Raw genomic sequence first — 23,689 nt, 5'->3', positions numbered from 1 at the left:
AATTGAAGAAAAGCTTATTCAACATAGGTTAAGATGGTTTGGACATGTCTAACGGAGACCTCCAGAGGCACCGGTGCATAATGAAATCCTAAGCCATGATAGTAACGTGAAGAGAAGCAGAGGAAGACCGAAGTTGACTTGGGTAAAGACAATAAAATGAGACTTGAAATGATAGAATATACCTAAAAACTTAGTCTTAGATAGGAGTGCTTGGAAGACAGCTATTCACGTGCAAACCTTGATTGCTTCTGCTGGGTTTCAACTCTAGCCTACCCCAACTTGTTTGAGACTTAAAGACTTTGTTGTTGTTGTTGTTGAGAAAAGAGAAGCAGATTTCCTTTCAATTTTTGGACATACACATGCACTTGGAATTTGGAAAACAAGACAAGATAGGCCCTGTTACATTGGTGGCAACATTTGCTGGGGCTATTACAGTGCAATTTTCTTTCACATGATATACTTATGAAACAATCCTAAGTAACCAAATACAACTGAGCTGCCTAATTTTACAACAGGGGTAACACTAACAGTGATGAAAACTGTATGATCAGTAGTGGGTCCTGACATGGGACTTGCAAGTAAGTTTGCTAGCATCAGGCAGGCCTCTCGCCACCATCTGGCGCAGCAGCCTTCTGTGAACTACTTTGGTCAACATCCATGGGTGCGCTTGTCCTGGGAGGTGATGGTGGTGAGACCTCAACATCGGGGTAAGCAGCCTTGTACCTTGCTCTCAACCCTTCATCAACAAGCCTTACTCCGTTTAATTGGTTACCCAGTGAAAGCCATCTGCCCAGGAGAAAAAGGTAAGTTGAAATATAATAGTATGCATCTGGTTAGAATGAGACAGAAAACTTAGCCAAGAAGAGAGGCAAGGACTAGTACACACCCAGCTTGTGTATTATGCATTCTTGCAAACAGCTCCAACTTCCTTGTCCTTGGGCTAATTCGTTCTAGCATTGCGTACATCTGCACAAGACAGATTTGAAACATCAATCCTGTTCTTAGGTTTTCAGTTTTGCCTTGGGATATATGCAATTTTGTTGGAGGAAATGCAAGCATCAAACGATGCTTTTGCAAGCAACATATAGTAGCTAAATAAAAAATTTAATACCTCATCAGGTTTTCTGCTTGTTTCACGGACTTCAGCAACAATAACATCAGTATCTATATTCCTGTTCACTAAAGGGTTTCCTTTTATTCCAACAAGACAATGTTCTTTGCTGTGATTCAACCAATGGCCAGTGCGGCCAGTTCGAATGATACGTTGAAGTTGATTGGTCTTGACCCAGATAATTTCTTCAACACGCTTGTAACCCCAAAGCTCCAGACTGAAGATTGAAAAAAGAGAGACAGTGAATAGATTAAAGATATCAGGTTTCCAAATGCAGAAAGTAACAGAGTCTAGAGGACATTGGTCTAGAAAAAGATCAGAAGAGGAACTAAAAAATATAGACATTGTGCTGTAATAAAGTGCACACCAAAGAGTAAAGGAACATTTATAAAAGTTGTAACGAATCTTGCCAATATGGCACATATCATTTACATTAAGTAACAAGTATATGACTTTATGAAGCATGGAATCAAAACCCTTCAACAGCCATTGGGATCTTGTTGGAGAAAACATATTGTTAGTTGTTACAGTAAAGCTAAAAAGAATTAAGGTTTAAAAACAGAGAACTTACCATTCACGCCCAAGTTCCATGGCACGACCAGTGACCCATAAAAAAATCAAACCATCAGTTTGCAAAGTTGGAACATTAAGCGTCCTCATTTCATCATCAGCCATTGTGCCATATGGTAGTTCCATGTGAATATCCCAAGGGGGGTCAGCCATAATTACTCCAAACTGTCCTAAGATGTCCATCCTGAAGTTCCGAATGTCACAGTTTATCCATTGTGATTCTCCAAGCTCTATTTCTGAACAATATTCAGCTCTCTGGGGCTTCATCTGCCTAGGTGGTGCGACGGCACCAGCCATCATTTGAGGTACATCTGGTGTTTGATCAAGCTCGTAGTGGACATACTTGCAAGCCTGGACATTGTACAACATATGTAAGATAGAAAAGTCACACAAATACATGATAGACATTATATCAAAAGAAAGAACACTATGGTCACCTTTGTGTGACGGCATGTGTCTAGGAAAGAGCAATCTCCTAGGTTTGTATCAGTGTGTGGAGCTATAATACGCCGAAAGTGGACCTGCTCACAGTGAAACAGAATTACATAAAAATTAACAGTGATACCTAAAAACCATGTAAGAGGGATCCAAGAATTCAATGAATCATATGAATATAGTTATATAACTGAGAAAATTATATTACAACAACAACAACATAGCCTTAACTGAGAAAATTATATTGTGTGATATTAATAAAATCGCACATTTCTCAACAAAGTTTTTTGAAAAAAAATAACCTTATTTTTGCAGGTTATAGCCACATGCTGTGTGAAAATAATTTAACTTAGGTTTACCACAAAATATCAGTAGTTGTCTTTCCAAGTTTCTAAATAATTTGCAGATAAAAATACATAACCCATTTCTCCTGGCATTGACTTCGAGAAACAAATGGAACTGAGATTTTGTCCTTACCAGTTTGATCTCATTTAAAAAACTAGGAGGAACCACTAAAGGTAAAGGATGGTTTTGCATATTACTATAACTAAGTAAAGATTCTAGCTTTGCCATAAAAAAATGTGGCTAAGCGCTTAATGTCAATGGACAAACTGATTTCTTATAAAATTGATGGCATTAATCGTGGTGTGTGCTTTTTTTTTCTTCGAAAAGAAGAGAAATTATCAAAGCAGGGAAACCAAGAAGAACATCAACACTGACCTTATCACAGGCCACAAAAGAACCTGTTTGGCGTCGGCAATCTTCCTTAGTTAAGTTGGTACAATATTCCTTCAGCTGGGAGCCACCCTTTGTTTTAAACTGAAAGAAAGAAACCAAAGCTATAAAAAATGTGATAACCAAAAAGTCAAAAGCATTACCAGTAACCTGAATATAGAGTAAATCTTAGTTTTAATGTGTCGGACGCAGAGGCTACAATTTTGGGAGTTAACAAAAGCCAGTTAATGACAATGGAAGCACCGAACACCAGAAAATAAAGTTGCCTAGTCTTTCACACTAAGCCTGTAAGCCATCATGTAGTTTACTAGTGGCGGCTCCAACAACTCAGTTAAGAACATCACAGGGTGAAGAAAGAACAAACCTTTGCAGCGACAGCAGTCTCCTTAGCTGTAGGCCGGTGAATGAGATCCAGCAGCTCCTCTCCAGTCTTTGTATTCTGCTTCTCTCTATATGTCTTCTTGTTTAGCAGCAGTTCAAGGTCCTTTAGATCATCCTCCTCTGTCCTCAGCTTCAGCTGCGTGGAACTCGGCCCCGGACCACCAGCCATTGGGATAACTGCTCCTGGTGCCATGAATGGTCGCTGCAGCGGCATCAACCCTGGCGGCATTCTCGGCATTGCCATGCCCCTAGGGCGTGGGAACATCGGTGGCATTGGGTGACCCCACATATCCGGCTGCTGCAGCGGCGGAGGCCTTGGCATGATGGCGCTGTTAGTATCAGTATCTGTGGGAGTCACCTGTGGAGTTGGCGGAGGTTGGATTTGGAGCACAGAGGAGGATTCTGGTAGCTCTTTGAGGAGTTTGCTCCGGTCGATGGCCCAGACCATAGTCATCTGCTTGCCCCCAATGAAGGCCTCCTCGATCTGCAAGCCGCCGCTGTCTTCCGCGATGCGACGGAGCGCAAGAGCAACCGCAGCGGGCGCGGAGCCCCCAAGCTCCGCGGCGAGGTCGGCCAGAGCAGCCCGCTCGGCCTCGCTGGCGGACGACGTTTCGGACTGCAGGCGGCGCGCGAGCGCGGCGGCATCGATCTCGGCAAAGGGGACGAGCTCGAGGAGACACACGGCAACCATGGTACGCACGGCGTCGATGCCACCGCCGGTTCCCGCGCCCCCCGCAGCGGCGGAAGCTGGGGAGGACCCCGGCGAGGTCTTGCGGCGGGTGGAGCGGGCCGGGTCGGGGAGGGCGCGGCGGTGCTGGGGCCTGAGGCTGGGGTTCTGCACGTGGATGCTGGCGTTGGGGTACAGCGTGGGGACGAAGGGGCGGCCGTTGAAGGCGGCGATGAGGCGGAGGGATTGGTCGAGGGAGGGGACCAGGTCGGGGACGAGGTGCTGCAGGGAGCCGATGAGGTCGAGTTGCGCCGCCCGGCGGGTAGTGATGGACTCCTCCAGGGTCCGGCACTGCTCGCGCATGGTCGCGAGATCGTCGCCGCCGCCGGGGGCGGCGTCGGTCTGCGCTTCCATGGTCGTAGACTCGTAGGCGACGAGGGTTTTGGATCGACCAAAGCCAGTGCGGCAAGGAATTCTGCGGCAAGTTGGGGGCCGCGAAGGAAGGGGAAGGTACACTCCATCGGCCCACTTCTGACGCGAGGCTTAAACTCAACAAACAATTTTCTGCGGCAGCTGGGCCGCCCTTCTTTGGCTCAGATTTGAGATTGTTTATTAAAAAAAACTCAAAAAAGTAAAAAAAAAATTGACCTCACCCGGTTGTTGACCCCTTCTTATTTTACTCTCTCGAACGCAAAACCAGTATTTTCTCCCCATAAGTAAGCTACTTAATATACCGTACAAATAAGTGGGTTTTAAGATGATTTTAAGTGAAAAAGGTGGCATGCCTCAATTACATACCTAGTGTTTTATTTTAAAAAAATGATTTTGGTTTAATTTTCCATCCTCTACTGCAAAACAAGAGTACTCGTCGTCTTTTCAGATTTCAACTGCAAAACAAGAGTACACATCCTCTCTCAACTGAAAAACAAGATGTCATTCCTCAATTTTTTAGTAGCATGCAAATCATACGTCTCATAACTTTCTCTCCCTCTTATGTCTGATGTGCTAAAATATGAATCACTAGGGCGCAATTAGATCGATATAAAATGTTCTAGTTAGTACAAATATAGGACTAAAAATTGTTGCATAATTATCTAACCATCTTCTTTTGTTTACTTATCAATGTGGCAAGTAAAATTTTGTCGCGCACAAGGTTTCGATGTGGCAGCACACGAGACATAGAGAATTATACCAGTTTGAGCGATCAAGCCCTATGTCCTGTGTGGGAGGGAGATTTTATTTGATGTGCCTGATTGCTCGGAGTTTAGATAGGGGTGTGTTACAAGAGGTCGTGAGTAACTTTTTGTACGTGAGCGTGCATCGCTTCGCCATTTCCCTGGATGGGGTTTACAAGTACAGGGAGTTGGTGATGATGACTTGCATGGTGGTGTTCGCTGGTCTGACTGGTTCAGCCAGCTGGCTGGACCCCCTCATGAGCTACTGTTCACCAAACCAGCCAAACAGTGTTTTTCTCTTACAACAAACCAGCCGGAACAGTGTTTTTCAGCCAAGTTTCAGACCAGCGAACGGGGCCCATGTTTGGTGTGATCTTGTCTGACTCGTTGACCCGTACGTCACCCATCTGATTGGCCTATTGGTGGCAGTTCTCCTCCGACAGCCCCTATGTCGGTTAACTAAGCGTGTTGATGAGGGTACCCTGAGTACTTGTATATAAGAATAAGGTACTACCACTATTATGGATTACCATTTTTTATCCACCTTTTGAACCACTAACGAAAAAACATGCTATTTTCAATAACCCTATCATATCCACTAACTTGTCTGTATCATTATCGTTAAAAAGAAATCTTGAGCTACAGTAGATCTAGAGCACTAGAGCACGGTGCTCAGGATATGACACCAATAGCATTATGAACCGCAATGATAAAGAAAACCTAACAATTTCTACAAATATAACCTGCCTCTTGTGTCAGCCTCTTGGCATATAAGGGGCCATCTGACTGCACTTTTTGGAGCAGTTTTTCTGTGAGAAACATTCTTGTTCAACCAAAACGGCAAAAAATTACATAGATTTTGATGGAGATTAGACAAGAATCATTTCTCCGTAGTGTCATCTTGAATCTAAAAAAGCCGCTCCTCACCGCTTCCCATTCAGTTCCTACAAAAACACTTCTCTTATATGTTTCTCACCCTGTTTTCCCACCAAAATCACTCCATCAAAGAATCAAAGAGCTAGAGCTAAGAATCAGAGAGGTTGAGCTATACCAAACAGATTTTTTAACAACCTGATCACAAATGCAGAAGGGAACTCCCGTGAAAACAAGATATATGCATGCCTTCGTCGTCCAAAATATGTAAGGTACGGGTGTGTCTCCAATACGGAGAACGGTTAGCTGGAAATAAAAAACGCAGTGGTCGTTTTGGGGATATAGATGAACAACCAATTCGAAGGAAGAAAACACAGCTCTATATAGCTAGTTTCTTGGGCCAACCAGTCGTTCAGCATAAGAAATAACAAATCAAGACGCTAGCACGAGACCAAAATTAATCTGTCGAGATTCACTTACCAGTGACAGTGCGCCAGCAGTGGAGAGAGTTCCGTTATGAATGAAGAATACATGAGTGATATTGGTTCGGCTCATCGCCTCTTTCCTGATGATACACTCAAGAAGGATATGCATGAGCCGAAACAACATCACGCCATGTCTTCTTATTCTCTCACTTCTCTCGATCATTTCCCTCTGAATCGGATGCATCATGCTCGGCTCCCAGAAAGTTGGCTGCCCTTGTTTCCGCTAGCGCTATATCTGTATCTGTAAGCGACGAGCAACCGAAGGATTGTCTATCTGTGCATTAATCAAGGAGGCGGTCCATTCTCCGACAAGGGTGAGTCCGAGGCTTGCTGAAGTGATGGTTGAGCACACTCTGGTGCGGGCGGAGCGCTTAATGCAGTCCAAAAATCTGGAATGCAACAAAGGTAACTACCAGGCTGACCATTCCTATTCTATACCCCTTTCAATTGTGATAGACAATTTGCGGGCTTTAGGATTAGGGACGAGAACTGTAAACGGGGATTCTTTTAAGTGGAGTGTTTAGAACTTAGTTGAGGACGCTTTAGCTAGTGAACAGCCAGGTTCGGTTATGGGAGAAGGGGAAGAGGATTGCTCGGATAGTGAATCGGTCTACTCAGATAGTTATGAGAAGAAAGCATTAGAGTTTTTATGTGGAGATGTAATGGAAGAAATTTTCGACGAAGAAAGTTATCACCTAAGTAGTGATTTCAGGACGGTTCAACGGAAGCCTGACGCTAAGTCGTCAAGGAATAAGGCTTCGAGGAATTTAAAGATTAAGATAAATAAGATTGGTAAAAAATGAAAGGAATTTTCTGGAATAGCAGAGGTCTTCGTGACTTGGCTAAAACCAAATTTCTAAGTAATACGACAAGAGAGCAAGGGCTAGACTGCATTGCTCTCTTGGAAACCGGTAAAAAAGATTTTACGCGGGCAAAGCTAGATAGGTATTGTGGAGGGAAAATTTTGTGTGGCATTGGACTGAACCGCGTGGAAGGTCTGGTGGAATGCTGCTATGAGTAAATTTAGATGCCTGTGATATTGGGAGTATAGAGGAGGGGGAATTTTTTTATAAAGTTCCACCTTAGGAACAGAAGTGATGACTTTCATTGGTGCTTAGTAGCGGTCTATGGAGCTGCTCAACCTGAATTTAAGGAACAATTCCTAACGGAATTGGTTCAGGCTTGCAGGAAAGTCTCTCTTCCTTTGCTGGTGGGGGAGATTTCAACATAATAAGAAACCCAAGTAAGAAAAACAATGATAGATATGATGATCGATGGCCCTTCTTGTTTAATGCTATTATAGATAGTCTGAACCTAAGGGAAATAGAAATGTCTGGAAGAAAATTTACTTGGGCTAACTCCAAAAGAATACCAACTTATGAAAAGTTAGATAGGGTGTTGGCTAGCACGGAATGGGAGCAAAGATTTCCTCTAGTCACGGTAGATGCACTGAACAGGGAAATCTCTGATCACACTCCGCTACTTCTTTGCACCGGTGAAAAGGAATTTAGGAGAAACCAGCCTGAGTTCAAATTCGAACTTAGCTGGCTGATCAAAAAGGATTTTTTTCGAGACGGTTGCAAGAGTATGGAAGAGTGTTGATTATGGAGATACCCTAATGAAAAAATGGCAGAACAAGATTAGAAAGTTAAGACAGTTTTTGAGAGGTTGGGCGAAGAACGAGAATGAGAATTTTAATAAAGAGAAAGAGGAATTGTTCCAGCTGGCTGGGGAACTGGATTTATTAGCAGAGTCCCAGGTTTTAAGCCAACAAGAGCTGGACTTGAAACAAAGTGTGAATGAAAAAATCACACAGTTACTTCGGGAAGAGGAAATAAAATGGTTCCAAAGAGCTAAAACAAAAAATCTGCTAGAAGGGGGTAATAATACCAAATACTTCCATATGGTGGCTAATGGAAAAAGAAGGAAAACAACAATCTTTGAACTAGAACAAGGGGAAGTGATCAAGGGGCAGAAAAACTTAAAAGTTTTTATAACAAATTATTATAAAGACATGTTTGGATCATCACAGCGAAATAATTTCTCACTAGATGAATCACAAATAAATGATATACCCCAGATAAGTGAGGAAGAGAATAAGCTGCTCACAGAAATGTTCACATAGAAAGAAGTAAGAGAAGCTATTTTTCAAATGAAACATAATAAGGCATCAGATCCTGATGGGTTTCCGGCTGAATTCTACCAGATATTCTGGTCTCTCATAAAAGATGACTTAATGGCCATGTTTAGAGAGTTCCATGCTGGTAAATTACCTCTTTTTAACCTTAATTTCGGGACGATCACTCTAATACCAAAACAAAAAGAAGTCAAACAAGTTCAGCAATATAGGCCGATTTGCATGCTCAATGTAAGCTTCAAGATCTTTACTAAGGTCTTGGCTAACAGGCTAGTGACGGTGGCTAATAAAGTAGTGAGACAATCACAAACTGCATTCATGACAGGAAGGAACATCCTAGAAGGAGTAGTAATACTTCATAAAACTGTTCATGAGCTGCATCGGAAAGAATGAGTGGGGTAGTACTAAAATTGGATTTCAAAAAAGCCTATGACAAAGTTAATTGGGTATTTGTACAGCAGGCTCTTAGGACGAAGGGTTTCTCGCGCAGTGTGGTGTAAATGGATTGAAGAGGTAGTGAGTCGAGGAAACGTGGGGGTTAAAGTGAATGAGGAAATAGGCCATAACTTTCAGACTAGAAAAGGACTTAGACAGGGAGATCCCCTCTCACCTATCCTTTTTAATCTAGTAGCAGACATGTTGGCTATCCTAGTGTCGAGAGCAAAAAATTGCGGATAATTTAGGGGGTTGGTACCAAATCTAGTCGATGATGGGCTTTCCATTCTACAGTACGCTGATGATACGGTACTGTTTATGGAAGATGATTTGGATGAGGCCAAAAATTTAAAACTGGTGCCGGTAGCTTTTGAAAAATTGTCGGGCTTAAAAATCAATTTCCATAAGAGTGAGTTGTTTTGTTTTGGTGCGGCTAATAACCATGGTTTGGAATATAAGAGAATTTTTGGCTGTGTAGAGGGAAGCTTTCCCTTTAGATACTTAGGAATTCCAATGCACTATCGAAAGCTTTCAAATAAACACTGGTGCTCGATTGAAGAGCGCTTCTAGAAAAAGCTAAATAGTTGGAAAGGGAAGTTTCTTTCTTTGGGAGGCATACTAGTGTTGATCAACTCGGTTTTGTCAAGCCTGCCGATGTTCATGATGTCTCTCTTTGCCATCCCAAAAGGGGTAAGGAAAATGTTGGATTATTACCGATCCAGGTTTTTTTGGCAATGTGATGAACACAAAAGGAAATACAGGCTAGCTAAATGGAGTATCCTGTGTAAACCGAGATGTATGGGGGGAATGGGGATTTTAGATTTGGAAACTCAGAATCATTGTTTACTTAGTAAATGGTTATTCAAGCTTTTTAATGAGGAGGGTCGGTGGCAAGATGTACTTAAAAGGAAGTATGTCAAGAACAAGTGTCTATCATAGTTAGAAAAACGTCCAGGGGACTCTCATTTTTGGTCTGGGCTGATTGAAGAGGTAGTGAGTCGAGGAAACGTGGGGGTTAAAGTGAATGAGGAAATAGGCCATAACTTTCAGACTAGAAAAGGACTTAGGCAGGGAGATCCCCTCTCACCTATCCTTTTTTAATCTGGTAGCAGACATGTTGGCTATCCTAGTGTCGAGAGCAAAAAAATGTGGATAATTTAGGGGGTTGGTACCAAATCTAGTCGATGATGGGCTTCCCATTCTACAGTACGCTGATGATATGATACTGTTTATGGAAGATGATTTGGATGAGGCCAAAAATTTAAAACTGGTGCTGGTAGCTTTTGAAAAATTGTCGGGCTTAAAAATCAATTTCCATAAGAGTGAGTTGTTTTGTTTTGATGCGGCTAAAAACCATGGTTTGGAATATAAGAGAATTTTTGGCTGTGTAGAGGGAAGCTTTCCCTTTAGATACTTAGGAATTCCAATGCACTATCGAAAGCTTTCAAATAAACATTGGTGCTTGATTGAAGAGCGCTTCCAGAAAAAGCTAAGTAGTTGGAAAGGGAAGTTTCTTTCTTCGGGAGGCAGACTAGTGTTGATCAACTCGATTTTGTCAAGCCTGCCGATGTTCATGATGTCTCTCTTTGCCATCCCAAAAGGGGTAAGGAAAAGGTTGGATTATTATCGATCCAGGTTTTTTTTGGCAATGTGATAAACACAAAAGGAAATACAGGCTAGCTAAATGGAGTATCCTGTGTAAACCGAGATGTATGGGGGGAATGGGGATTTTAGATTTGGAAACTCAGAATCATTGTTTACTTAGTAAATGGTTATTCAAGCTTTTTAATGAGGAGGGTCGGTGGCAAGATGTACTTAAAAGGAAGTATGTCAAGAACAAGTGTCTATCACAGTTAGAAAAACGTCCAGGGACTCATTTTTGGTCTGGGCTGATGGGGGTAAAAGACTTGTTGTTACAACATGGTAAGTTCAAAGTTAACAATGGGCAACAAATAAGATTTTGGGAGGACATGTGGATTGATCAACAACCGTTAATGCGAAGGTTTCCAGAACTGTATAGAATTGTAAGAAAAAGAGAGGTATCAGTAGCTAGTGTTTTAAATTCAACACCGTTGAATGTCTCATTTAGGCGAGGATTAGTGGGTGACAGACTAAATGAGTGGCTAAAGCTAGTCTCTTTAGTTCTTCTAGTAAGCCTAAATAATGATAAGGACAACTTCATTTGGCAAATAAAAAAGAATGGAGTTTTCTCCACACAGTCATTATATAGGGAATTAATGAAAAGAGAGAGGATTTTAGAGAATAATGTGTTCTGGAAAGCAAAATTACCTTTGAAAATTAAAGTTTTCCTTTGGTACTTAAAGAAATGGGTGATTTTAACAAAGGATAACTTGATTAAGAGAAGATGGAAAGGAGATACTAAGCGTAGCTTTTGTGGGTTAGAAGAAAATATCCAACATCTTTTCTTTGATTGCCGAATAGCTAGATCGGTTTGGAATACATTGTTCGTCACCTTTAACTTTCAACCACCGAAGAACATTACTCACATGTTCGGATCTTGGATAAGGAGATTTGCTCATGGACTAAGAAATCAAATAATAGTGGGGATTGCAGCCATGTGTTGGGTATTATGGTTGAATAGAAATGAGGCAGTATTCCAAAACCGAGTTACTAATTCTTGCCTGCAGTACTTTTCAGGGGGACTTTTTGGATCAGGCAATGATCCATGTTGTCTAAAGAGGAAGAGGGAAGAAAGTTGAAGGAGGGCTGCAGGCGTCTAGAAGGCTTGTCACTGCAATTTTTTGATCTAGTGGGTGGAGGAATCAAAAGAGAATAGAACAGTAATCTTCAGGGGGACGTACTGGATCCGGGAATGGTCGTAGCTATCTAAAAAGGAAGAGAGAACGGCTATGAAGTTTGGATGCAAGAAGTTGGAAATGATGGTTGGAAATCTTCAGAAGTTCTGTGTGGAAGCAACACAAGAGTTTAAAGAACTAGCTTCTTTTTGCTGTATCCTGAGTGCCAGTGTTTGGACACTATGAGTGTTGCCTTTTTAGCTACAGTTTGGAGTTGGGGTTTAGCTGTTTAGCAGGCTTTGGTTTGGCTGCATCCTATGCGCTGTGTTTAGACACTGCAAGGGTCGTTTGGTTATCAGTAGTCTGGGGATGGGGCTAGTCTGCTTAGCAGTCTTTGGTCTTAGACCATGGTTTTGTATTGGTTCAGTTTGGTTGTACCCATTCGATTATGAATGTGGGAGACCGGAATACATTTGTTCCTTAATAAAAAAAAGGACGTCGCTAAAACCATCAGTTCTTCTAGACAGCAACATGGTCTACAGAACGTAGATTTAACTATGGTTTTCTATTGCAATATATACAAATTTGAACAAATAATCAACAGATCTTTTAAGACCAGTCTATATTATTAACAGATCTTTTAAGACCAGCATATATAGTGAGCTTGTAATGTTTGTTTCTATGGTTTATGTATGCATATACAAATGAAAGCACAAGATCTTTTTGGTGGAGAGCAGAACGTGCCACGTAGAATGTTAGATCGTATGCATATATATATTTCAGTACCGTGCGAGTTTTATATGTTGCCATGATGTCATCTGCCAAGGTGATGGCCAGTTCATGGTCACTGATTAGCATACGACTATACGAGGCCACATGCCTACGGCGGGTTTGCCACTGGACAGGGGACACATGTACAATTGTAGGAGTACTATATAAATACACAGCAGAGGTGAGATGTTTTTTATTTTCTCTCCAGACATTAGCATATGGGTTTGCTTCGTACTCGCCAGCCAGGCAAGGACCTGGACGTTTTATTTGTTTGTACAACACTAGTTAACTAAAGCTAGAATCTTTTTTGCATATGGAATTTAATATGGGCTGGCCAGATGGATAGCAAAAGTCATATATATACTACATCGTCAGTCTCGTATCGTAAATTAAACAATCTTAAGATAAACTATTTTTATATGAAAAACTAATATTTATTATATGAAATAAATATTATTAGATTCATCATAAAATATACTATTAGAGCCAAATATTTCATACTTAATCTATTTAGTTTTTTTTGAAAAACTTAACATATTTACTGTCATAAATATTTATAATCTTTTATAAAGTTAATCAAATATAATATACTTTGGATAAAACTAGAATGACATTTTTTTTACAATGTTAGTCCAACCTAACGTTAGCCCAGCCCAAAAACGAATCTGAGCGCAGGCCAGATGATGCAAGGTCCACTAGTCCATTGTGTCGTCATGGGCCCTTCAATTCAAATAAAAAAAATGTATTGCGAGACATCTATTTTTTTTAAAGAAAAGGTCAAGAAGCGAGGACAAGCTAATCTTTTTTATTTTGAGAATTACACAGTACAATGTAGATACCCACAACAAGGACTGTGCCGGTAGATCTCGAGATTCACGAAGTCACTATAGGCATGCCTTGCTGTCGACGGGGACATCACCTACCACTGAAAGCATAGCGTCATTAAATCCTGAAATAAATTCAGGAAAATGTGAGCACCCGTGCCAAGTCGAGGATTTGAACCTAGGTGGGCAGGTTCCACCACAAGGAACCTAATCAGTTCACCAAGCTAATTCTATTTGTTTCTGTTTATCATAATCGACTCATAGCTATTCTATCGCAAGAACTTTTTTATTCTCAATTTTGTTAGTTCAAAATTCTAAAGCAGCAATCAGAAAAAGGCAAAAGGCAGAAATAATAGAAATTCTAAGTTCTAGGTGAGATTCTTGTTTTTTTACTAAGAATCTGATTATAAATGGAAATACACATAGCATTAGTCCAATGTACAAGGAGCACTGCAACTGACCGTCGGCTTCCTTCAACCGTGCACAGAAAAAAAATGTAACCACACAAAAGACTCCGGAAAAGTAACGACACCAAAGGACAGGAGACTTCCATATAGGAAAAGAGGCTTAATTAAGGTCTTGTTTGGATATCCTAATGGATTGTGGAAATTAATTTCTAAAAACTAGATTATAGAAGCTAAGTTGTGGGACTGTTTGGATCCATAGATTGTAAAAGCCGAGGTGGATAACTTTTTAGAGAAAAATTACCATTATGCCCTCACTATTTGATTTTTATGTTGTTGCTATGGTTGTTTGGAGCTCTACTTAACGGGCTGTTCGGCTGATGGTTTCTGCGGCTGATAAATCGGCTGAAACTGATCTACCGTGAGAGAAAAACATTATTCCATAGCTGATAAGCCAAGCTGATAAGTTCAAGCGAACATGAAAGCCTTAACTCGATAGGAAAGCATGTCCCCGCTCGATATGTTCATTTGCCCGCGTTGCTACTTCAACTGGTGAGAGGTTTGCGTCTTGGAAGATTGAGCGTTTTTGTTTCCTTCCAAATTTTACTATTACAATCCTAAGCTTAACCGCGGCGGGGTAGCTGGGCAAGTCACCCCAATAACTCTCAGCCACAAGTTCCTCCGGTAGAAAAAAAATCTCGCTCAGCACCTCTTCCTCGCAAAAAAAACACACACACACAAACCTCTCCCATCGTCTCCTCTCGGTCTCTCCCGAGGCCACACACCTCCTCCCGCGAGCCGTGCCTCCGCCACCGTCGTGCCTTCCTCTCTCCCTCTCCCTCTCTCCGGCGAGCCAGCGCCTCTGCTCCCTCCCCCACCCTCGCGTGATCTCCCTTTCTCTCTCCCGATAACCACGGTCGCGTCTGCTATGAGGAAACCCTAGGTGCCAGTCTTCATCTCTTCCTCTCTCTCTCTCTCCCTCTTCCTCTCCCTTAGGCACGGACCTAGCCCCAGCACGGGCGGCGCGGTGGCGCGGCCTCCCTCTCCCTCTCCCAATGTCGCGATACCCCACGGTGGGCTCAGATCTGGCGGCGGTGATCCCCGGCATGCGCTGCGCCGCCGCGGCTGGCTTCGACAGTTGTGACGGTGGTGCCCCCTCTGTTCCGTTCGTTTCTTGCTGTCTCCCAGGTGAAGCAAGACCATCCTTCTCCTCTGTATCGATCCCATTGCAGCCTGCCTTATTTTGCATTTTTTTTGGTTGACCATACGTCAATGCCAATGATGCTGCAAACATATATCTTTTTTCTGAAATATATGATGCGATTTTTGCTAACATGGATGGGCTGTCCTCGAGTGAACCCTAGCTGCTTTGCAGCGTTAGAAGAGAGTATGCGGTCATGATTATCACTCTTTTATGATTTTTTTGTTTGTCATTGCGAGTGAGGTATTCCTATATGTCAAACCTGATAATATTTACATGCCATTGTTGTTTTGTAATTTTTCTCCACACATGTCAGTGGCAGTGTTGCTTGACACAGATATCTTCTTCTCAACTATACCATGTGAGAATATGCGGTCATGATTATCGTTGTTTGTGTTTTATAATCTTTTTATTCTGATTTCAATTGAGGCATTTTCATATGTTTTCATGGATATTGCTTTCTACACTTCGGCTGCAGTTGACGTGCGCTCAAGGTGGCCACGTTAGTGTGAAAAAATTTGGCTGTACGATTCCGGTTTTACAGTTGCGTTTCTCCCCAGCGCTTTCCACTATGACGTCTAAAAATATCCTGGGCTTCTATGTTCTCTATCCACACCACCGTCTCTCTCCCTCCGGCTCAACTCTCTATCCCTCTCTCCTGACAAGGAACCACCGGGGGGTGCCCACCGGTGTTTTATGATGTTTCTATTATACTTTTTTAACTAAGGCATTTGGCATATGGAGTGATACGAGCCATTCAGCTTGTTCGCTGGTTGGTTTCTGTGCTGATAAGCTCGGTTGGTGCTGGTTTGTTATGAGAGAAAAACACTATATCATGGCTGATAAGCCCTGGCTGAAACCAACAAACGAATAGGTTGATTGCATATACATGGTCCTTTTTTATTCTTAATGAACTGAAGCACTTTGGCATGGGCAATGATGACCTACTTTTCTCTGCCAACAATCTAATTTTATTTCCCATGCCTCATTGCTATCTGCAAAAATCATTGCGATTTAATATTAAGGTATTCTCATTCTTGCTCTTTCTTTAATTGTTGTGATTTGTGCTCTTTCTTTAATCATTCTTTTCTTCTTTGCAACTAGGTGGTGGTGGCGGCCTCTAGTCCGAAACTGAAAGTGATGGGCGGAAGGTGGTGGTGTAGACGTGCCCAAACGTGGCGGTATTGGGAGGAGGAGGGCGAGATGGGGGGAAGTGAGAAGCAGAGGGCGCCAACGCGCTGTGGTATTGCCCCTCGAGCTCAGGCCGAGGGTTTTGCGCCCAAGGTTCAGGGTTTTGCCCCTCGAGCTCAGGGTGAGGGTTTTGCACCCGGGCTTAAGGATTTTGCTCCGAGTGCCGGCTCATGACGATGCTCGGTGGCGGCGACGGCTCGGAGGAGCGGCGGCTGGCTGGTTTAGGATTTCGAGCGGCAGCGGGCGCTAGGTGGTTTTGGAGGCCGGAGGGAAGATTGCGAGACGATGCGACCAGACCGCTAGATGGGTCAGTCGTTTCAGGGTGGTTTGGTGCGACCTGTTCCTGTGGTCTCCGTGCCCGTCCGATGGCATTCCTCACAATGCAGGTGGGTCGGCAGTGGGTCAACCAGTGTCTAACCCAAACGACCCATTAAATATTTTTTGGATTTTGGGTTGACCCACTGCTTGACCCAACCCGATACACCAGAATTGAGCGTAAGCGCACATGTAACCAGCATTGCTGCTCTTAAACAAATGCACAGTCAAGTAAATAATGATTATACTTCATCCGTGAGCACAAGCAAGTTAAAAACAGAGATTTAATAGAAATGTCCATGCCACAGTAAATACACTGTAGATGTCAGATCATCTGTGAGCAAGTAAAAAATATATATTAAAAACCAAACAACATATGAAAGAAAACAAATCACTAAATTTCCGTTCACAGTTAAGTGGAATAGAGAGTCTGTTGCAGCTCTCTCATCATGCCAGGACCAATACCAAACCGGAAAACACTTAAGCTATAAATATCAATGTTTACACCAAAATTTGGTAAGCTTGTCCTGAAAAGGAAGAGATCAGCCGATGATGTCAAAAGCAAGAAAGTTTTCTAATTAAGGGATATTTATGAGTCGACGAAGAAATATTATTTAATAAATTTGAGAGACACGACGTCCAGGTGCATATCAGGATGAGAGAAAAAGGACACGTATCAAACGAGAAGCTTCATCAGCAAGGATTCTATATAAAGGAAATTAGAGTCTATGTATCTTGATATTTCTTTTTGTTATCTAGTCATGTTCGTTTATGACTCTTATTAGCCTAGGGTATAAATATAAACCCCCAGCTATTGTATCAATGAATGAATCCAATCAATCAATACAAGTTACTTTTTTCGGCTCCGTGCCAACTCTTAAGAGTAGGAGTAGTGTAGATCTCAGTGAGTTCTTCAATAAGCAGGGCTGCATAGGTCCGGCCGACCTCCGGCTTGTCTGTAAGTACCGTCATGGCTTATACTTTTGTTTGTAAGGCTGCATCGGTTAAGTTCGACCTCCACTGCGAGCTCTAGTATAAGCTAGTTATCGATCTTTATCCGGTTCAAGTACGGCTGCATCGGTTAAGTTCTACCTCCACTGCTCGAATTAGATTAAGGTCAAGTTATCGGCTCTACCTAAGGGTGACGTCCTTCGGGTAGATTCATTAAGTTACCGATCTTGCTGATGTTTTTACTGTCAATAGTTTTTCAGCAACATTAACCTACCCGATCAAGATCGAACTAGATCGGCCTCATATCCTTTAGGTCCGTCGTTTGCTTTGTGACAATACGATATTTCTTACTTTGAGTGACGGGTTATGTTTTATTGGCTTTTCTACCTCGATCTTGATCGTACATAGTACGCGGTTAAGGCATGTATGATCTTGAAGAGGTTTGCTGGATAGTTAAATCTGGTCTATAGTTCGCTATTATGGCTGCAACGATCCGGTCGATCCTCACTGATGACACTTTAGATTGGAGGATGCTAGTTGATAGATTTGTTCCCGATCAGGCGTGACCTTAGCTGTTTGCTATGCCTGCATCGGCTAAATAGACGATCGCCTGCACTTTAATGCTTATAGTATATCTTCATGATCCTGTTAAATATGAGTAGATCCGTTTTCTTTAAATATTTAATATGTTATCTTTATTATGGCTGTCATCTATCCGGTCGAACCCCACTGTTAAAGATGATAGGTTAGGTTTGAGGAGTTGATAGGTCTGCTCGTATTGAATAGTCAATTGTTCACATGCTGTGACCCCTTTTTCTACCGGAATCGGCTCTTTAGCCGATTTGCCTGCGCCTTCACAGATATAGCATGTCTTTCAGAAATCTGTCAGGGTATGGATGGTTTTGTGAATTCTTTGGCTTTAGTTTGTTGTTATCATCATAGCTGCATCGATTCGATCGAACCTCACTGTTGATGATAGTGGATTAGATTCAGAGCGTTTGTAGAACTGTTCGTATTAGACAGTCGATTTGTTTGCATGTTATATCCTTTCTCATCAGACTCATCGGCTCAATGCTTCATACTGATTATATTTTGTCTAGCTGATGATTTTACTTACATCTGTGTTTTTCCCTACTGGCTGTTGGCCCACTGGATCACCGGTGTTGCCGACCACTCATCAGCGCTGCCAACCACGATTAACGTTGTCCGACCACACACTATGACTAGAAAGAGGACAGCGATAGTTCGTGGTCGGCATCACTAGTGCGTGCTCGGCAACATTAGTGAGTGGTCGGACATCTCCATGCTGAAGATCCAGTGGGCTAACACTGGCTGCTCCCGAAGCGGCACACTTGGAACTATCTGGGCAAGACCGGCATGTTTTACCTTAAATTACTGATAAACTTTCTCTCCTTATCAATTGCAGGTCAAATTAACTGGCACGCCCACGGGAGGAATTCGCAGGGTCGACTGGTCCTGCGTTGAAGCCAAGCGGATCTCCAGCCTTGCTTCGTCAAGCAGATCCTTCCGACTTGCTGTGTGCTTGGCGCATCGACATGTTTTTGCGCCGACACACGTTGTGGCACGCCCGGTGGGACCACAATCGTTTGATCAGAAGTCAGAGGCCAATGCTAGCATTTATTCGGCCATCATCAAGACGCTGCGAGTTAATTCATCATCGTAAAATAAACAAGGGACAGGCCAGGCGAGTAACACATACCATTGATTATTTAACTAGCTTGATCACAGAGGTGCAACATTTAAGAAGAAGGAGAAGTTGTCTAAAGGGAAGCATATACATGTCTATAGCCAATCGGCTAAATAAAGTCGATGATGGAGGGGCTGAGGCAAGTATGGATGAAAATTTGCATGACACTGACATGCATTTAGATGAAAAGTTGTTGCACTAGATTACCGTGTTTGGCTTCCCAACTGATCAGCATGAGAGAAATTCAATTCTTGTCACATACGTGTCAGCAAGTCCTGATGATGCATCAGAAGTTGACACATTACCAACACATGGTGGTTTATGTACTTCAGCTGCTGCCACAATGCCACCAAGGACACCAGTAGATCAAGTGGTAGATGGACTTACTAAAGTACTGAGGATCCCCAATTGATCGGACTCATGAAAGAACTGTAGGCCATGCCACCATTGGCACAGTGATGGAAACAAATGCTGGACACCATCGGCTAAGTTTGACGTATGCATCGAAGATTCAAAGATACTCATTAGCTCAGAATACGAAGATCAGGCTAACAGTCGATTGGGCATTAAGCAACATTGATTGGTGCAAGTTCTATAAGATAGCTTCAGAAAGATTCTTCAGTTCTTAGCCCTTGCCGAGGATCTCTTGACAGATAGCAACCAGTTACTTCGACAAGTCAGCAACTTCGACAAAGACGATGATAGATCAATACCGGCTCAAGAGCCGATGCATTAAACCTTCATCGGCTCCTGGTATAAGAACCAGAAAGAAACGAGTCACCAACCAGGAAATTGGAATATATATATACGACATTGATGATCCGGTGATAAAAAAGAATATAAATATATCGTGAAAGTTGTCGGGACATCGGCCTGTGAAACAACCAATATAGTCAGCTATGTAGGAAGATACAAGGCAAGATCAGGATGAACGAGTCCCATACAAAGCGAAAGCGGCCACCCCTGATGACTTCTTCTCTAGCTTCCTCGCCAAGCCTGATGTCACCAACAATACAACTAGCTCATCACAGGAGCCAACGCCGAGAAGATCCTAGAGATGAACATGCCCGGCGTCTCGATCCCCCGCTTCGACTATGCATCGGGGGGGGGGGGGGGAAGGGGCTGTCAGGCCTAAACTTATGCACGTCGATTCTCCAAATATCTAAGTCATGGATGAAGAGTGTGGGCAGCTCCAAGATCACGCCAGTAGTTTCTCAGGCGCTCTAGCAAACTTCCTACGGAATCAGATCAGAACAAGAGCAGACTCTATTGACATGGTCATATACATCTAGAATAACCTTCTGACAGAAGTAAATTCATTGGCTATGGACGCATCTAACTGCAGGTGTTTCTGAAGGTTCATGTTACAAGGGTAAAACAACTGATGATTATATTCCAGAATAATGATATTGGCTTGGAAGATCATGGATAAATTCTATCGACTCGTCAGCTCACATGAAATCCTAAGTGGCCTCCAGGTTGCCTATCGGCTTGCATAAAATGAGTATAGCTCATCGGCTATAAAAACTAAATAGCCGATGGAGTATTAGCTGAATGGAGTTATTTTATTGAGATGCTAATAGCCGATGAAGCATGGTCACGTAATGAAGTTTGAAAGGAGAATGATGTGGACCCCTAGCAGATCATCAGCTGTACCGAATGAACAAGAGTGCCAAGGAAAAGATTCACAGCTACATTGGATGGAAAAAGGAAAGCGCTTATGAACCATGGCAGTTCATCGGCTTCCTGCCACTATTCGATCCACTACGACACGACATCACGAAGAACAAGGCCGGCGATGGACGGTCCAATCAACAAGGTAGACAGATCCACTGAGATGTTCCTAAAGTGTAGGTACGAGATCATAAAGTGGCTAGACACATCTACGGCGTACTAGTGAAGGCGTGAACAACATGTCAGCGCTGAGGAAGACGGACATCAACATCGCAGTGAATGACACGATGGATACGGCTCCGAGTGCGTCAGACATCATACCGATGAATTCGGGTTGAGCATGATCTTGGGTACCATGTTCGTCAACTACGGCGAGGATGAACGAGAAGCGCTGGCGCGATAAAAAGGATGTCGCACGGCCTCAACTAGGCTACCACCAATCCCGACTCCTTCGGCGACGATAACTAAGACCGCCATGAGCTATCAGAGCTCAACGAGCAGGTCACAAAGTACGCCGAGGTAGTCAGGTCTAGGGAGCTGCACACGTTCAAGGTGCACGACAAATTCATCGTCAAGCCCAAAAACTTCAACTTATGACAGCCGATGGCACGCATGTCAATAAAAGCCAATGAGGTCTTTTACTACAAGCAACCAAGAATCAAGAGTCCAGATATATAGAGATCGGCTGGGGGGGCCAGTACTGGCTCAGTTTCCACTTCAGCTGATGCATCAGGTGATGAAGCCATTTGGCCTGGCAGACACGACGTGGCCGACTCAAGTAGAGCTACCGCCAGCAAAGGTACGTTAGCAGTGAATGACCACGTGCGACGTGAAGGGCTCAGATACGCAGATGGTGTTCTGAACGCACAATCGGCTATGTAAAGCCGATGCAGCCACAATCGACTAAATTTGCTGCTGAAATAAAAAAAATGAAGGGATCAGAGTGCAAATAGGAATCTACCGAAGACTATCACATATGCAAGTATTGATATGATGGCCAAGAATCAGGACTCCAAATATATTGTAACACGAGATGCATATATGAAGAAATAAATAAAAGGAAAATTTGCATGTGTGCGTCTACAAAAAGAGGTGGAGTCCGAACTCAGGTTTTTCGCAGGTCAGGTTTGCATGCTATTATAAATGGCTGATAGGTTAAGGAAATATTTCTTCCAATTACCCCACTATCGGCCAAGTGATTTTGAGCAATAACCATCGGCCGGAAGTTATTATCAAGATATGGAAAATCAGCTCCGAGTATTGAAGGGTTCTCAGAGTTTTTTTTAAATATTGTGGTAGCCAAGAACAAAGGTATCAAGTCAATTGCCGATAAGATGCTCAGAGTATATCATTGTTATGCCAACCGATGCAAGCAAGAGAAGATCAAATTAATAATGATTATTCTAATATACGGGAGATCGGATATTTTTACATTGGCTTACTATTTATGGATGCGTACATGACATGGATTAATTGCGATCGGCTATTTACATATGCATGAAGGTGTTTTACTGTTAGTGGCCTTTATTGAAAAGCGGACCATAAAGCAAGGAATCGTTGTGTCTTTAAAGTTGCCATGCGAGGAAGGTCTTATCGATGACGCATTTACTCTCCATCCCTGGGTCGTCGTTCGCTTGTCGCTTCGCAGGGCCGAGGGCCACGACCCCGATCGTCGGGGTCGAGGCACTCTGCCAGTTTGGATGGCCTTTTCGTCGAGCCCCTTTGTCATGGAGCCCCATCCCATGGTGGGTGGGATCGTACAAGCGTCTAGTTGGTCCATATTTGGACGGTGGGTGTCGTACCCGTTGCCACCGTGGTGTGGTGTTGTCTCGTTAGTGCGGCAAGGCATATGGATGGTGTCTGACTGGGCCGAGGTGACTGCTGCCCCCTCGATCCTTACGGGGTTAGTGCAACATGCTTGCTCTTGTTAGAGCAGGCACGCCTAGCTACGCTTGACCTCCCCACATCACTTTCGGGGGTCGTGATGGGGAGAGGTCGTGTGTCTTGTGAGTGTCATGTACTAAGGTGGGTGGAGGAGGTTGGGGATGTCCCCATCCTTGGTGGCTAGCCTTTGTTATCATTGAATGCTGGGCGTCAGTCGTTCGGGCCTTCGTTAAATGCTTTGTTGCGGGCCGTGCGGCCTGCTAACTAATCGATGCATTGGGACACCCTAGGGTTATAACCTCGACAGTAGCCCCCGGGCATTTTTATGACCATGAAGTGATCGTGAAAGTGCTGATGCGTGTGTGCATTAGGACATGGGCTCGTGGTCGTGGTTTCGTCGAGCTTCGTCGCCCGACTCCTTATGGGCTGACATATTTAATGCGGCAGGCAGCGATTGCGTCATGTTCTGTCAGGACATCCTGACGATGCGGTACGTAACTGATGAGCCTGGTTGTGCTAGCGTACCATGTATCGGGGTTTGCGGCTCTGGTGGGTCCGAGCAGTCTCGTTGTTGCTATGTCAGTCCCACTTCTGAGAGAGCCTTGATTTCTCCTTTTTTGTGAGTATCTAGTGCTGGTTGTGACCACTATAACACAACATACTTTTGTCGACACTTTCTATTGTAGGCAAAGGGCACCTTTGCCGACAGATAACCTGCCGCGAAAAGTTTTCCTAACAGTTTAGAAACAGTCGCGCTAGAAGCCGTCGGCGAAACTTTTGCCGACAGTTAACAGAATCCCCGATACTTTATGTGTAGGCAAACGGTCTACCTACGCCGGCAGTTGAAACCTTTGCCGACAGTTAACCCTTTGCCGATAGTTAAGACCTACGCCGATAGTTAAAACCTTTCCCGACAGTTTGTATGTTGGCCAAACCATTTTCAAGGTATTTTACAAACCATACCCTGCCAAAAAAAACTGTCGGCAAAACTGCATAGATACAATTA

General features: G+C 43.2%; 1 protein-coding gene across 1 annotated transcript; it reads right to left on the bottom strand.

The window, feature by feature from the left end:
* Window positions 1-327: 327 nt before the first annotated feature.
* LOC136464097 (probable N6-adenosine-methyltransferase MT-A70-like) lies at window positions 328-4,406 on the bottom strand. The gene is made up of 7 exons (XM_066463055.1): window positions 3,216-4,406; window positions 2,837-2,935; window positions 2,119-2,202; window positions 1,683-2,032; window positions 1,112-1,328; window positions 887-966; window positions 328-786 (listed from the first exon to the last, which is right to left on the bottom strand). Exons 1-7 carry the CDS (start codon window positions 4,311-4,313, stop codon window positions 594-596), a joined length of 2,121 nt encoding a protein of 706 aa, XP_066319152.1. The 5' UTR covers window positions 4,314-4,406; the 3' UTR covers window positions 328-593.
* Window positions 4,407-23,689: the final 19,283 nt, after the last annotated feature.

The sequence above is a fragment of the Miscanthus floridulus genome, chromosome 7 (genome assembly GCF_019320115.1).
Source record: "Miscanthus floridulus cultivar M001 chromosome 7, ASM1932011v1, whole genome shotgun sequence".
Lineage (NCBI taxonomy): Eukaryota > Viridiplantae > Streptophyta > Magnoliopsida > Poales > Poaceae > Miscanthus > Miscanthus floridulus.
Note: the sequence above shows the minus strand (reverse complement) of the source record. Positions and strands in the feature narration are given on the sequence as shown.

What these genes read in the sequence shown, in the direction of transcription:
- LOC136464097 (XM_066463055.1), bottom strand. Translation starts at nt 4,313, where the DNA reads ATGGAAGCGCAGACCGACGCCGCCCCCGGCGGCGGCGACGATCTCGCG. An exon ending in AGACTGCTGTCGCTGCAAAG is followed by an intron (nt 2,936 to 3,215) that starts GTTTGTTCTTTC and finishes TCTTTCTTTCAG; the next exon opens with TTTAAAACAAAGGGTGGCTC. An exon ending in ATGCATAATACACAAGCTGG is followed by an intron (nt 787 to 886) that starts GTGTGTACTAGT and finishes TCTCCTGGGCAG; the next exon opens with ATGGCTTTCACTGGGTAACC.